This window comes from Amblyomma americanum, chromosome 7, assembly GCF_052857255.1.
Source record: "Amblyomma americanum isolate KBUSLIRL-KWMA chromosome 7, ASM5285725v1, whole genome shotgun sequence".
Classification (NCBI taxonomy): Eukaryota; Metazoa; Arthropoda; class Arachnida; order Ixodida; family Ixodidae; genus Amblyomma; species Amblyomma americanum.
The window spans coordinates 77565694-77580129 of record NC_135503.1 but is presented as its reverse complement, the minus strand read 5'-3'; the positions used below and the strand labels follow the sequence as shown (position 1 = coordinate 77580129).

The following is a 14436-nucleotide window of genomic DNA, read 5'->3' as shown; positions in this document are numbered from 1 at the left end:
CTTTCCTTTCTTGGGCACAAAGAAATCGGTCGGTTCTTCGGTTTTGCCGATGCGAAGTGATAGCGTCACAGTTCCAAAGTGCTTTATCACAACGCCGCCGTAGCTGGTCAAGAGCGAGGACGACGGTGTAAGGCGCCTTCCCTCGCTCACTTTTAGAAAAAGGGCATGAAGAAGCAGGTTGGCTTGTGCCCACGCGTGTCAACTTTGATGCGCATGGCGCGATTAGACAGCGTTGTCGTGATTATCCTGTCTTGGCTTCTCGATACATCACTTATGCTCACGGCCAAAATTTGGAATTCGTCGTCGGATTACGCTTCAGTCTGCGCTTGACAGCCAACTTCATGAATGCTTTTCGTTCTGCAACACAGCGCAGAGTTGTTTCTTTTCCGACGTATGTCGCACGCTTTGCCCCACGCTGGGCATTTCCGCTGCTCATGACTTCGGTTGCAGTAGGGGCACTTGCGAATTTATTTCGTTGTGGCGCCTTGCTGCTGTTTGCTTTTTCCGTACGGCATTTAGCTCCAGTTCGTCTTTCTCCCACGTTTGATTTTGGCACGCAGTTAGCTCTGCGGCTTTGCAGTATTCTATGGCCCCATCCAGGGTGAGGTCCTTCTCCCGAAGAAGCCACGTCCGGAGCTTCTTGTCTGGCGTTATACACACCAGCTGGCCTCGAACCATTGATTCTTTCAGGTCTCCGAAGTTACAGCTCTGAGCTTTCATCTGAACATCGCGTAAGAACTGTTCGAACGGCTCATCATCTCGTTGTTGTCGAGTTCTAACAAATGTAGCGCTCGTAGGTCTCGTTACTTTTTGGCGTGCAATACTCTTCAAAGGTCTTTGCGATAGCGTCGTAGTTCTCACGCTCTCCGGATGACAGTTTAAACATGTTAAACACATTAATAGCTTCCTGACCTGCCAGACAGAGGAAGACTGCAGCCTTCTGTGCACTCGTGCGCTCTTTCGCAGATGAAGTTCTGCGAATTTCTTCCTGAATTTCTTCCAGTTTTCCGCCGGCGCTTCGGAGAGCAGTAAGGGACCAGGGGGCGGTAGTCCTTCAGTTGCGCTGGCTCAGTCGAAGCGGGAATGGGCGTAATAAGAAACTTCTGACACGATGTGTCATTCAAGATAGCATGCGACGCAGACAACCGCTGGGCTCGAGGTGCTGAGTAACAGTGGCGTTTATTGGGCGCTTGCGCTCTTATATCAGCATCCCGACTGGCCGGCTTGCACAGCATGGTTGCCAATCTTGAGTATCCTGGTTGCCAGATCCGATACAACTGGGACAAGCGCGTGGCATATGTCAGTCAAGCCTCCCTACCTCGTTACAACAAATGCTTCGCGTTTCTGATAGGCCCTTACTTTATTCAGCACGTGCCCACGCAGAACTTCTGTATAGGTTTAATTAACAAAGCCTGGTCGTATTTTCTAACAAGCGGTGCAACGTGAACTACGCCAGCCTTGCTTACTCTTCCTAGAATCCGATAGACGATTTCGTTTGCATCTGTTCAGTTTCGTGAGCTGAGGTGACATAGGTGTATTCGTAACCGGCTTTTTCGTTTGTTTCAGGAGCGCAGCGGACTTGCCTTGTCCCTCAGAAACGCACGAGCGACGTGTTTCTCACGCGTCTGTGATTTCCGCGTGTCGTGCAACAAAAGCTGGCATCCACGTCCGCCAATTATTTAGGCGCCATGCAAGACTCTCAGGGAACCGACCATACGGAGCAGAAAAAGTCTGACCTCGACCCAGAATCCTTCACCTGGCTGAAGGTGCTTTCCTACAAGGAAAACCTCAAAGCCTTGGAAAGCACCCGCTTCAGACAACCCGCAAGCGATCAACACCAATATCTCGATATCGGCTGCGGACCCGGCAACTTCCTCATGGAGCATCTGCTTCCGCGACTGCGTCCGTACAGACGCTTCGTTGGAACTGATATTTCCCGGGATATGATAGAGTACGCACGAACCCGCTACGGGACGCAGGACGTGTCCTTCGAGCTCCTGGACATCGATCACGGCAATCCCCAGGCCATCGTGGACAAGTACGGCCCGTTCGAACGCGCCTACTCTTTCCTGACGTTCCACTACGTGTGGGACCTGGACAGGGCGTACCGCAACATACATCGGCTTCTGGGGGACGGCGGAGAATGTCTGGTCGTCTACTTCACCAGGACCGGCATCACGGACGTCTGGCACAGGCTGTACCAGGACGAGGAGTGGAGGCGGTACATGCCGGTGAGAGATCGCTCTGACTCTTCTTTCTGGGAAAGAAATTTCAGGAGCTACGCAAGCGATTACTGCAAAGGGTGGAGAACATACAGGGCGTCCCACCAAACTTGAGCCATGCAGCTGCCCGGAGAAAACAGGCCTGTAATAACTTAACTATACATTAAGATGTCTTCGCGCATGGTAACCTTAGGTGCTTATGCGCCACTAAACCTAACACAACATACTAATAATTGTCTGAGCGCACGTAAGTGACCAAAATCTTGCTCGTACCTGTGTGGTTTCCCACGCTTACGTTACTGAGTGACAAGAATGCGAGGAATGACGCTATTTTTTCACATATTTTGCAGCTAGGGAATTCTTTTGATGCTCCACAGCTCCCTAATAGGAAGTTTTCGTGCGGCTGCGGTCGTTTAAATGCAAATATATCGGGAGTTAAAAGGGCCGAAAAGTACGAACTACGCCTCTCGGGGTAGATAATTTGTATATTCTCTATGGTACAGTAGCGAGTAAAAAATATTAGCATGGTGATGTCACTGGTGGGACGAAAATCTCACCGCGCGGCTGGCGCAGTGCCGTGCTTTGCGAATACACCTGCACATTTGTTATCGGCAGGTTCGTACCCGCAGCGCTATCTTCTGCTGTGGTGGCAGGTCACTATTGCTTATCTTTTTTACTTGCGACTGTACCGAATGGGGCGCTGAAAAACTTTTAAATCAGTTTGGTATGGTTTATTGAAATAAAAACAATTACGCGGTCGTTAACCACTCGCTTGATCTCTTTTTTTATTTTCAAAATGCTGCATAGGGCTATCCTGTTCTTTGTTATCGTTGCAGCCAGAAGTGCTTGAGCATTGCCCATCATATTTGAAGGAAGCTGAGTTTAGGTTAGGTTCATTGCCTGCATACTAGAAGCAAACATCTTTTCATCGCGATTTTAAAGCCGATTCGAAGATGAGGAGGGTCTCGTCAGATCGTCCCAGCTGTGCCAACATGTCCGTTCAGCATACGCATACTCCGCGTTCAGCACGTGACAAGAACATAAAAACTCGCCAGAGACTTCGCAAATAAAGGGCAGTGACTGTATACTGGATGCATACCTATACCGCGTTTCATTTCCGGAACACATTTGAGAACTGCGCTCCGCCTGTGCCCTCTTGCTTCCTTGCTGTTGACGCGTCCGTATTCTATAGCGTGGAAACAAAAATTACGGGAAGCACTGAAGTCCGCTTACGTGCTTTGAATGCGAAAGCATTCTCTCATTGTGAGAGGTTTTGTGGCCTATTTACATAAACTATTTAATTTCTGTGCTGATAAATAGCATGTCAACAATAGTTTTGTGGCCTATGGGCTGCGTACTCGCCTCGAAATCTGAAGGTCTGTTTCAATTCCCCGCACATTGGGAAATAATTTATTTTTTCTTCTTCGCTGTAGACGTCACTGTCTTATGGTCTACTGCTGACGTCATGCGGCAGCATGGTAACGTCACTGAAGAATTCTGTGCCGAGGACGGCGACGGACGCCGGCTTTTGTGATAATGGGGCATACAATGCTTTCGCATTGATAAAGGTGACTGCCACGTCTACTTTTGCGCAGAACCTGGCCGAGATGTTCGCTGAACGCTACTGCATGGACGAGCCTGTTCCCGAAAAAGAGTTGGTCGCCCGCGAGCGAAGCGCTGTGGCTGCGGCGGGACTGGACATGGTCGCCTGTCGCACTTACTCCAGCATCTGGACGTTCCCAAGCGTGGACGCCTGCCTCAGTAAGTGAACTTAGATTCGTGCAGAAGCGAAGACTGGCCCATTCGGAAGGCGTTCGAAGCTCTTTAGTGAGCAGAACGGCGTGAGGTGTGGAGTAGAGTGAAAGTGGACGGGACAAGAGTGGACTTTGAACCCGTGCTGATGTGGTAGCATTTGTCCTGTAGCCGTGCACACAGTCGCAGCCCCAGTGCTGTTTCACGCCACTGTCTTTGCCACAAGCCGCGGCGCTCCATAATAATATAATGGTTTGTGTGGAAAGTAAACGCACACAAACTGCACTGCCTCCCTAGGGGTGTAAACCCGAACAACGAAGGAATTAAGAAGAGGTTGAAAGGAGAGAAAGAGTTGCTGGAGCGGTAGAGAATTCTGTAACCGGATACAACTCAAGATCGAAGCGGATTTTCCCTGACAAAGAACCGCCTTCCAGCATATGGCGTTGGCCGGTTCTCATGAGTCAGCTAGTGTTACAACGAAGGGAGCTGCGCTACAATGCAGGGGGGGGGGGGGATTTTCCCCTTTCATCTGCCGCTCCCTGCATGGTCTCGCTAGCAGGGCCAGGAAATCGGCCGACGACATTGGCTGGAAGGGGGTCCTTTGACGGGGAAAAGCGACATCGTTTTTGAATTGAGACTGTATCGTGTCCTGGCGTACATGACAGAATAAGGAACGACTGTGGAAGCCGAAAAGTTTTTTTTAACTAAATGAAAAAAAAAACGTGCAAGTAATGACGCAATAGGCTAAGAAAGGAAAGGCGCATGTAAAGGCCTCACTCTCGATTGATACTTGAGCCGCGCTGTGAGGAAAGAGATGAAGGATGCAATGCAAGAAGGAGAAGAGAGAGTCTGCGTGTAAGTATAACGTGCTCACCCGAGGATACTTTGGCCGGAATTGCTGTGTGCGGGATCTGCAAGCAACGGTCCTTCTATATACATCACAACTAGACGACTGGCCCAATAATATGAGCCTCGCGCGCTTTCTCTTGCGATGCGTGCAGAGACCTACGTGCCTTTCTTCAAGCTGGACGCCAGGGTGCCGGCACAGAGGCGCGGTGCCTTCTGGGAGGACTGGAGGCGAGCGCTTCGCGAGGGATCCACGACCACCGCGTCCGGTGGCATCGCCCTCACCTACGAAATTATCCTCGCGCACTCGCGGAAGGCCGGCGCTGCCGCTTAAAGGGACGTTCAAACGACTTTTGTCAACTATTCTCTTTTTGAGATAATCCATAGTTCCTTGGCCAAATAAACGAATACCCGGGTGTTGAACTGAGACACAGCAGAACATTTTAAACCATAAATTTTCCATGTCGTTTTCTCGTGGTCGTCTGCAAGCCCCAATGTCAGGGAAACGACGACTTCCGCGACACCTTGGCAGCAAGCAAGAAGGCATTAACCATGACATTATATAGCCGAGTTGCATAGGGATTATTAGATCTGTAGTTTAGAGCAATAAGGGGCTTTAAAAAAATGACAGTCGATTTGCGTAGTTAAGCCAAATATGAATTATGTGCGCTAGCGCTGCGCTACAATTGTTTTGCATTGTTTATCGTGGTTACCATTTGTAATTCATGATATTGCTATGTGATTAAAGGAGGTACCAAGTTTATTTTCTGTTGTGTGAGTTTGCACGGCCTAGATGAAGCATAGTAGCTGAGTGACATTTTTACAGTCGTTCTAAGCATGGATATCCGTCACGGCTCCCGTTGTTCTCCTCTGTTGGAGTGGCACACTGCAGAAAATCCGGCATCTTCGGAGTTGCCGCCGTCGTCCTCGGCGGTGTTGTGCTCACCTGCCACCTAGGTCATGTGATATTTTGCTGTCATCATATATATATATATATAATTTCTGCTCTTGTGGTTTTTAATGTTTATGGCGTGTAAGCGAACCTTGAGTGTTCACCAGCGCCACCCGCGTCCATAGCGGCGGACGAAGCACGTCCTGTATTACCGCGAGTGTGACTTGGAACGTCATCTAACGGCGAGGGCCGGAAGCTGTGCATGAGCCCTCTTATGCTACCTATGGCATCAAGACTGCCAGAACAGAGACCCTCATTAAGCTATTAGCAGACAAGGTAAGGGAAATGAGGGGCCCGCTTGCCACTTGCCGCGTCCACGTACGCAACTGACTTGCTGTCCATCGGATCGAAGCGTCTGCAGGTGATTAGTGCTTCTGCCCTCTTCTCAGTGTTCAGTATGGGATGCATGTTACAAGGGAGTGGGGGAATGATTAGATTTTCTCGGCAGTCCTGCGGAATGCTCTATTTGTCTCGGAGTCCCCTATCTGTTCGCAGGCCTACCATTTCAAGGATGGCTCTGCCCGTGGTTCGGCTTAATCTTTCGAGCTGTGAAATTCTGACAGCCTCCGCTACGTCGTCCCAGGTATTGTGCACTCCCATAGAGAGGAGCTTCTCTGTGGAGGTGCTAATATGAGGACTGTGACATCAACGTGTACTTACAGGTCACGTGAGACATGAAAAAACTGCAATATAATCGCTGCTTCCTCATTCATTGTCATTTCAGCTCTTGAGGAAGTATGGCTTCAGCACTGCAGTAAACTAAATAGATGAAGCAGCGATTATAGGAGGTATTCACATGACGTCATCCGCAAGGGGCGCTAGTGGCGGCGCGGCATTCGCCATGTTGGTGGTCGCGCGCGCGGCAGCCGCAGCATTTACCTGGCTTGTGATGTGTGAAATGTGAGTGTATTTAGCGTCTCGCCGCAGATCATTTCTGTCCGACCCGTAACACCGTGTGACTGAGTGGATACGCCGTGAACTGCGCGATGCATAAAGAGCAGGCACGCTGAAAATGTTACATTTTGTGAAAACGTCGACCCGTAGGAATGTCCAGGTGCCGGCTTGGTGTGCGACGTACTACAAGACGGCTGCCGTGCGTTGAATTCACCGATATTGAGGTCTGCCTTGTGCACGGCGTAAGTTTGCCGACAGGCCGAGGAATTAAAGTATGCAAATCTATGAGAGGGCGCAATTGCTTGACATGCGGTCGAAACGAACGTCCGTGCTGAGGGTGCCGACGGCCGAAGTGCCGTTTTTCACCTAGGTGAGTAGTTAAACGTGTATGTTCGTTTAGCTAGCTTAACTTGTCATCTCTGTCTGCTGAAAGTGACGTGTTACTACTGAATGTAGCGGAATTGCTGCACATCGCGTTGCTGCGAACCGGCCTACAGATTCCAGGTCTTGTGCACTGGAAGCAACGCTACGTTTCTACAATCAAACCTGCAAAACATTCTTGCTGCCTGCCATTCGTGCTGCGAGTGCATGACAGTATTTGCTCGACCATTTTGTCGCGTAAACAAAGCAGATATGACACAATATGCCTTTTTGCTGAAACAATGAGTATTCGGCGGTTCGCGCACTACAGCCGCTGGAAATATGAGTTTCAGCAGCGTCCGCTTAGGAATATGGGTAATTAATCACGTGCTGTGTTATCCACTATGTGTGCTGCATGAGTAGCTGACAGTTATGAACTGATATTAAAAGCTGCAAGTCGTTTACATTCTTGCGTGCAATGCAGCCGGCCAGTTTTGCTGCCGAGTTGCGGCACGCAGCTCAGTTAAATCACGGCACAGAATTCTGCTGCAAACTTCATGTACAATAAGCATTCTACAAAGAAAATTGAACGTTGTCGCATTTAACAACGTGTAAAGATGTTACGGATCATCAACAATTCAGGCCGGATACCTCACGGCGCACCGTGACACTGCGCGAGCTTTCGCGAAACGACCACAAACATGGCGCGTTTGTCGCGGCGACGCTTTCGCCGTCTGGTAGCGCGGCCTCAGTGAATACCTCCTATATGGACGTTTTTTCATGCCTCACGTGACACAGTACTCTTTTGATGTCACAGCCATCGTTCGGCTGTTGAAACCGAACCCGAAACAGCACGACATAAAAAAATTGATTATAAATTATTTAGCGGTCGTAAGCAAATATCACACGATGATTCGTGCGTAGTAGTGTCTTCCGAAAAATTGTAAAGAAAATAAGCCACCAAAATTAGGTGTCTATACTCCTTTAAGTATGCATGCATGCTCGCTCAGCGCACGGTTAACGTCCACAAAGCAAATGATCAGTATTTAGCTCCTCGCCCACCCGAGGACTGATGTGCCGACTCGCATCATGGTGGACGCTTCCAGCGGGGACATCGGCGCTGTCCTCCAGCAGCAAATTGACTCCGAGTGGCAGCCGCTGGGTATCTCCTCTCGGAAACTCCAACCTGCCGAGATCAACTGCAACGTTTTGGCTGTGAGCTCATCGCTATCTACTCCACCATTCAGTACTTCCGGCACTTCTTGGAAGGCCGGCTATTTTACGCCCTCACGTATCACAAGCCCATGTGTTCCGCACAAACTCATCGAAATATTCTGCGCGCGAGTTTCGTCAATTGGCCTTTATATCGGAGTTCAGACGGATATGTCCGCCACGTTGAATGCGCCGACACCAAGGCAGCAGACGCACTTTCGCGCATCACCTCCATCGGCACTTCTCCATCTGCCATAGACTGGGGAAGTTGAGTTTCCCCCTTCAGGTGGCGATGAGAGGAAACACCTCGTTGATGAAATCAGGGTTTCTTGATGACCCGGTGGTTATAACTCGCAAACATTCACGTTACTCGGAGCAACGAGGTTAACTATTTATTTACAACATAAATAAAACGAGAAGCAAAGCAAGGAGCAAACTATTTACATGACTAAACTGTTGATCAGACGAATTCAGCCCTCGTTCAACCCAGCGCGCTTGTTTTTAAACCCTCCGTCTCCGCCCTTAGCGGGGACAGCGTATCTCGTGCAGTACCGAAGCTCAGCAACCCCTTGACAACGCACACATGTCGACACCTGTACCAGGTTAGGCTTCTTAAGACGGGCTATGTCCGTGACCGCGCGGAGGAGATAAGGACGTCCGCCGCAAGCGGGGTAGGCTGGGACGGGACGGGTCCCTTTGTTGGCGACTTCCGACCCTACTGGAGCGGCCTTCCTTGCGAACACAAGACCAACAAGTTCGCGGAAAGGTAAGCGAACTCCGCAGGGGACCTCTGGCCCGGGCTCAAATAGATGAACATGAGCTAATCGCTGCGTATACTCACCCCCATTCCCTTCGACTGCAGCACGTACGTGCCTCACCCGTTTGTGTCCGGATCACTCTGGTGCGACACGTCAAGGGCTCAATCTCGCCTTTTTATTCCAGATGACTTCCGTCGTTCTGTTCTTCATATTCCTTTCATGACATGTCCTCCCAGAGCCAGAGCCACGCAGCGCCTCGTCCCACGCAGCGGTATCTGTTCGAGCATTGATATAATATCGATGTTCGCAGTAGACCAGCTCCTGCCTCACTTGACAGTCCACCGAAGTGACCCGCCACACGAAGACTCCCGCCCAGGATTTGCTGCCACCTGGATGTCGCTTTGATCACGTCCATCTTGACGTGGTTGGAACCTTCCTCTGTCTCACGACTTCTGGTACATTCACACCATGACTGACCTATTCACCCCTTTGGCCCGAAGCTATGCCCATTCCTGACAACACTGCAGAAACAGCTGCAAACGCCTTCAACTCAACATTGGTTTCGCGCTTCGTTTGCCTTGGCTACACTGCACTACGTCTACAGGCCGTGGTCGAACGTGGTCGACAATTTGAGTGCCCTCTTTTCACTTCCCTCCCTTATCTGCTTTGCGCAAAGCACTGTCGCATTGCACATCTCTGCGCCAACGGCAAGATCGAGCGGCTCCATCGCCATCTCAAGGCTGCGCTCACTACCCGCCTGGAAAGGTAACACAGGGGCTGACCACCTTCCTATGGTGCTTCCCAGTCTACATTCTGTACTGCGCACAAACCTTGGCTGTTCAGCGGCCGAATTACTCCTCATCGGCGCGTCCCCACGGCTTCTCGGAGACTTCTTTGTTACTTCGGCTCCCTAACCCCAGACTCAGCAGTGTCTCCAAACCTCCAACGCCTGCAGGAATGCATTCAGCATTTGCGCTCAATCCCGCCTTGATCCTTTGACAGGAGCGCCTTCTTGCATCCTTACCTTGCGTCTTGGACACACGTTTTTCTAACGTGATACGCTGTAAAGGCACGTTTTAGACAGCTGCCTACGCGTACTCCACAAGACGTCCAAATCTGCAACCATTCTACTGAATGGCCGCGAAGAGGCAGTCGGACCAACCGGCCTTCATCGAGGCGCATACGAAGGAGTTCCCCACAGATGTCGCCGGTGTATCCGCTTTGCCTGCCACCAAGGCAGCCCCATCTCTCTCTCGTATTGCGTGTCCATTTCACCGTTCTGGGCGGCAGGTCCTGCTGCGCCCATACTTTCGCCGCACCTCGGAGGCGCTAAGATCGACGCTCCAGACAGCGCCATGGTGCCGGCTGAGATCTGAAAGAGAATAAGAATTAAGATGAACGGTGCGTATTGTGCACGCATGCACAAAAGTATAAGCAGTAATCTCCAACCTCAACCTTGAGCAAAGGCCGCGCTGAACGGCTCTACCCTGGGACCAGCAACAGCTGGTACACCGGGCCCAGCTGACAGCAAAAGCTGGGGATCTCCTTTTGAGCTTTTTTTCACCACCACCACCACCACCACCAAATTGTACTGCTGTTAGTTGCGTCGCAAGGCCTAGAAAGGAAGCCAAAAGTTTCTCTCATAGTAAGGGGCGAAATCGATGGGCAGGAGCTTTGGAGGACAAGCCTTATGCGGTGGACCGGCTTCGCGGCTACCCGCGGCTATCATTGCATTTTTGCATAAAAATCTGGTCAAATTCAATCATCTTCCAAGGAGTGAGTACATAAACTCGCTCAATCACCATTCTGTGGTCATGAACACCTGATCCAAATAAAAAATGGAAAGGGCACTTAAGCTCCACCTCAAAGACGTTAATGGGTTAATGCTCACATAAGAGGAGTCCTCATATACCACTCCTGGTGCAGTGATGCAGCGGTTAAAGGGCTAGACACCAAATTTTTGCTTGCGTGTTTTCTTCTTTCAAACGTGTTAGACACTGGTACACATGAAGCACCCCGCGCTATTCGCCTATGACCACTAAATAATTTACCATAGAATTTCTTCTTGACGTTGATTCGGTTTAATCAACCGAACGAAGCCCGACGTGTAGTTCAATTTTAGGTCACTGAGGCAAACGACAATATAACTGCTGATAAGTCGTTTGTAGTAATGTTCCTTTTTCACAAGGCCGTTCTGTGCACGTGCGCCTCTTCTCCATCTCCACTGGTTGAAAATAAAACCGCCAGCTCCTATTGCGCATGCGCAGTTCATATTATGTGACAGGCGCATGCAACAGATGCTGGCAGCTGTAAAGCACACACCTGTCACTTCGCGGGTGCAGCTGTCTTCTCGTGGAACCAGATCGCACCTTCTCTTTCCATGTGTGTTTGTTTTGAACCAGTAGCTGACGAATTTTCGCCACTTCCCAGAGGGTGCCACATCTTGTGAAAAAGGCGGATTCTATCTCTTGAAGCAGGCTGGTTTAAGTGCTGTAGTGAGTTCAAACTATGTATCAGCATTCATATTCCAGTTTTTCTGCGCCTCACATGACCTAGAGTGGAGCTACACATACAGCCATGCATGGTTTCGCTGATGAAACCGAAATAGCATAAGGAAATAATTTATTTAGCGGTCGTATAGGTGAATGCATACCACAGGGTGATCCATGTAAACCAATGTCTATTAACGTATCATTTGAAAGAAGAAAACACAAAATAAAATTAGGTGCCTATAATATAGTCCTTAAAGCGAGGTACCATTGCCCTGCATGCGAAGGCAGGTGCTGCCACCGGTGGAGCTTGTGCGACCCAGGTTTCTCTTCCAGAGCGACCAATCATTAATTTAACTGCCACTTGCCGCGGTGGTCAGTTTGCTCACAATCCGGTGGGCCGGACGGCGATGAATTTTCTGCAGAACGCGAGTCTTAACGCTATCGCGTTAAAATATACTTCTACATGCAACAGAGAACCCACAATCACTTGCAAAAGTTCGCGTGCCCTGTCCGGCGACTTCAAGCACAGCTCCTAGGCGGCCGCCCGTTCCTGGCTTCCGCGTCGTAGTCACCGTCGCGTTGTGGGCGTAACCGGTTGTCCATAGATGGAACATAGGTGCGTCAGCTTTGAAACGGGGTGGTGGCTGTTGCCACCACGATCAGCTTTTTATTCATTTACTTTTATGTAACTGTGTTATAAATTGGTCTTAAAATTCGCAATTTTCTCAAAATGTTTTCAGTCCTACACTTCTAACCTTAAGTCACCTCACTGCTTTTGAGCCACCAATCTTCCAATTGCTTTTTGCTAATTTATTCCACCGCAGATTTATTTACATGACCATTAATTTGTTATCTACATACCCTATAGGGCCTCGGGGAGAGTGACTGTGCCTGCATTGACATATGGATGGATACCATTGCATTCGAGTATGGGATGCTCAATCTTTTCCAGATTTACACCATACAGCACAAATGTCATCTACTTGGTTAAAGAGTGAAACGCCACCCGGAAGGTGACTGCCACGGGAAGATCCCGAAGGTTGGCTAGCAGCGCAATACGCAACCTGCCAGCCGTGAACAACTGCACTCAAACTTTGAATTACCAGCTATCGTAATTGTCTGTCTTTTTTTTTTCATGCTCGCACACTTCTCAGACTGTTACGCTCCTGAGTATATTTCTTTTCAGAAATGGCTATATGTTAAATTATTTCAGACGTCATGCAGCTGCCATGGCAACAACTGCTCCGGCGGTGGGGCCTAGTGGGCCTCAATCCCTCTCACGTGCCTGCAGTGTGCGATAGTCCCTTCGCGTGCGATAGTTTGTGTCTGACTAGTCGTGTGCATGAAGTAAATGAAATCAAAAACATGCTTGCACCAGGGTGCCGATAACAGGTGATGTTTCCAAGCAGACATGCTACAATCGACATCGCTGAGTGCTTACAAGTGACTTAATGAACAAAGTGCACAAAGGTTCCGTTAGAGACAACCTTCCTTGGGTTGATCCTTGCGTATGCATGACACGAAAACATTAAACAGCATGCATGCATCCCTGCAGTGGGGCAATCTAGACGCAGCACGATTAGACCGCTAATTTTTCTGCAACATGCTGATGGCTGACATTTCCCTTCACGCACTGCATTCAATCCTTAAACATTACGAATGATCCTGCTAATGGCCTTTAGCAATGCGTAGACACCACGAGGGCATTTCTTCTCCTCAAGCGGGAACAAAACGTTCAAAGCATCCAACAGCCAGATTGGGTTGAGCAAGACTGATATGAAAAATTTTTTAACAGGTTACAAGTGCACTGCAGCTGCTTGAAAGCAACAGCACTAGACGGGCACATGGCCCTTATCCCACAGAGCTAATATGATTTCTCACTTAAGAGCAGTAAAGCATTCAAGAGTGACGCACAGCAGGGTGCACTGGACTATGAACACAAGACATAGAATCCTGAAAGGGGGCATTTATTGCTTCATTCCAAAAGGAACCTAAAGCATATGCCACAAAGACACAATGGCTTTTTAAGTGAAAACATTATATGGATCATCAGGAGCGAGACCTGGCGTTGGTGTTGACCAGCAGAAGTGGTCCAAAAAATCCCAGATGACGCCACCAAAGCATCAAAGAAAAGCAAAATTTCTTATGAAGGTGCGGGGAATTGACCCCAGGATTTTCAGATCGAGAGGCGAGCACGCAACCCATAGGCCACAAAATTTTTTTTCTCTTTATTTCCTGTTCAGGGTCAAAAAAGATTACAGCAGGAACAGGGGAAAATAACAAAGACAAACAATATTCAACATGACAGCCACAACTGAAGCTGCGCTGTTCAAAAAAATTTTAAGATTGCAACACTGGCATATCTATAGAGTTCTGTGACCTGAAAAAAACAACTTAGGAAATACTTATCTGATGTCATGTTAACGACGGAAAGGTAAGTGTGTGCGTGTGTGTGTGCAGGTGTGTGTGCAGGTGTGGGCATCCCTTTTGATGTCCTGTCTTATGTGAGCGCAGTTATTTCCAAAAAAGTATGCAGTACCAACTCGCCCAAAATGCAACGATTCTGGAAAGGTGAGAACGTCTTAAAAAGAGCTAAAAGTATGCCAGTCCAATCATCAGCAATAAGTTTCTTCTTCCTTTCACACAGTGGTGCATTACTTTCCTTAGAGAAAAAGGCTTGTGTTTCGCCTATAGGCCACAAAACTGCATTGCTGCTTGGCATACAAAGGGGACCCTAGAGTAGGATACAATTTAAGAAAACAGCAGTTGGCAACAATGGGCCAAAGTCCTCAGCGTCCTGTATTACTCCGCTGGCCGATCACAACAGTAAATATAATCAGCTTTTTAATGTTTGACTACACAATACAAGCCAGATATCAAAACTCTACAAATTACCATTTTTCTCTCGTGATTAAGCATCTTGTTTAAGTAACAAAAAAAGTTTCAAC

The 14436-nt window shown here is 49.0% G+C and overlaps 1 protein-coding gene across 1 annotated transcript; it reads left to right on the top strand.

The window, feature by feature from the left end:
- Positions 1-1637: 1637 nt before the first annotated feature.
- Positions 1638-5583, top strand: LOC144097247 (juvenile hormone acid O-methyltransferase-like). Its single transcript, XM_077629989.1, has 3 exons — positions 1638-2231; positions 3818-3983; positions 4976-5583. Exons 1-3 carry the CDS (start codon positions 1689-1691, stop codon positions 5152-5154), a joined length of 888 nt encoding a protein of 295 aa, XP_077486115.1. The 5' UTR covers positions 1638-1688; the 3' UTR covers positions 5155-5583.
- The last annotated feature ends 8853 nt before the right edge of the window (positions 5584-14436 follow it).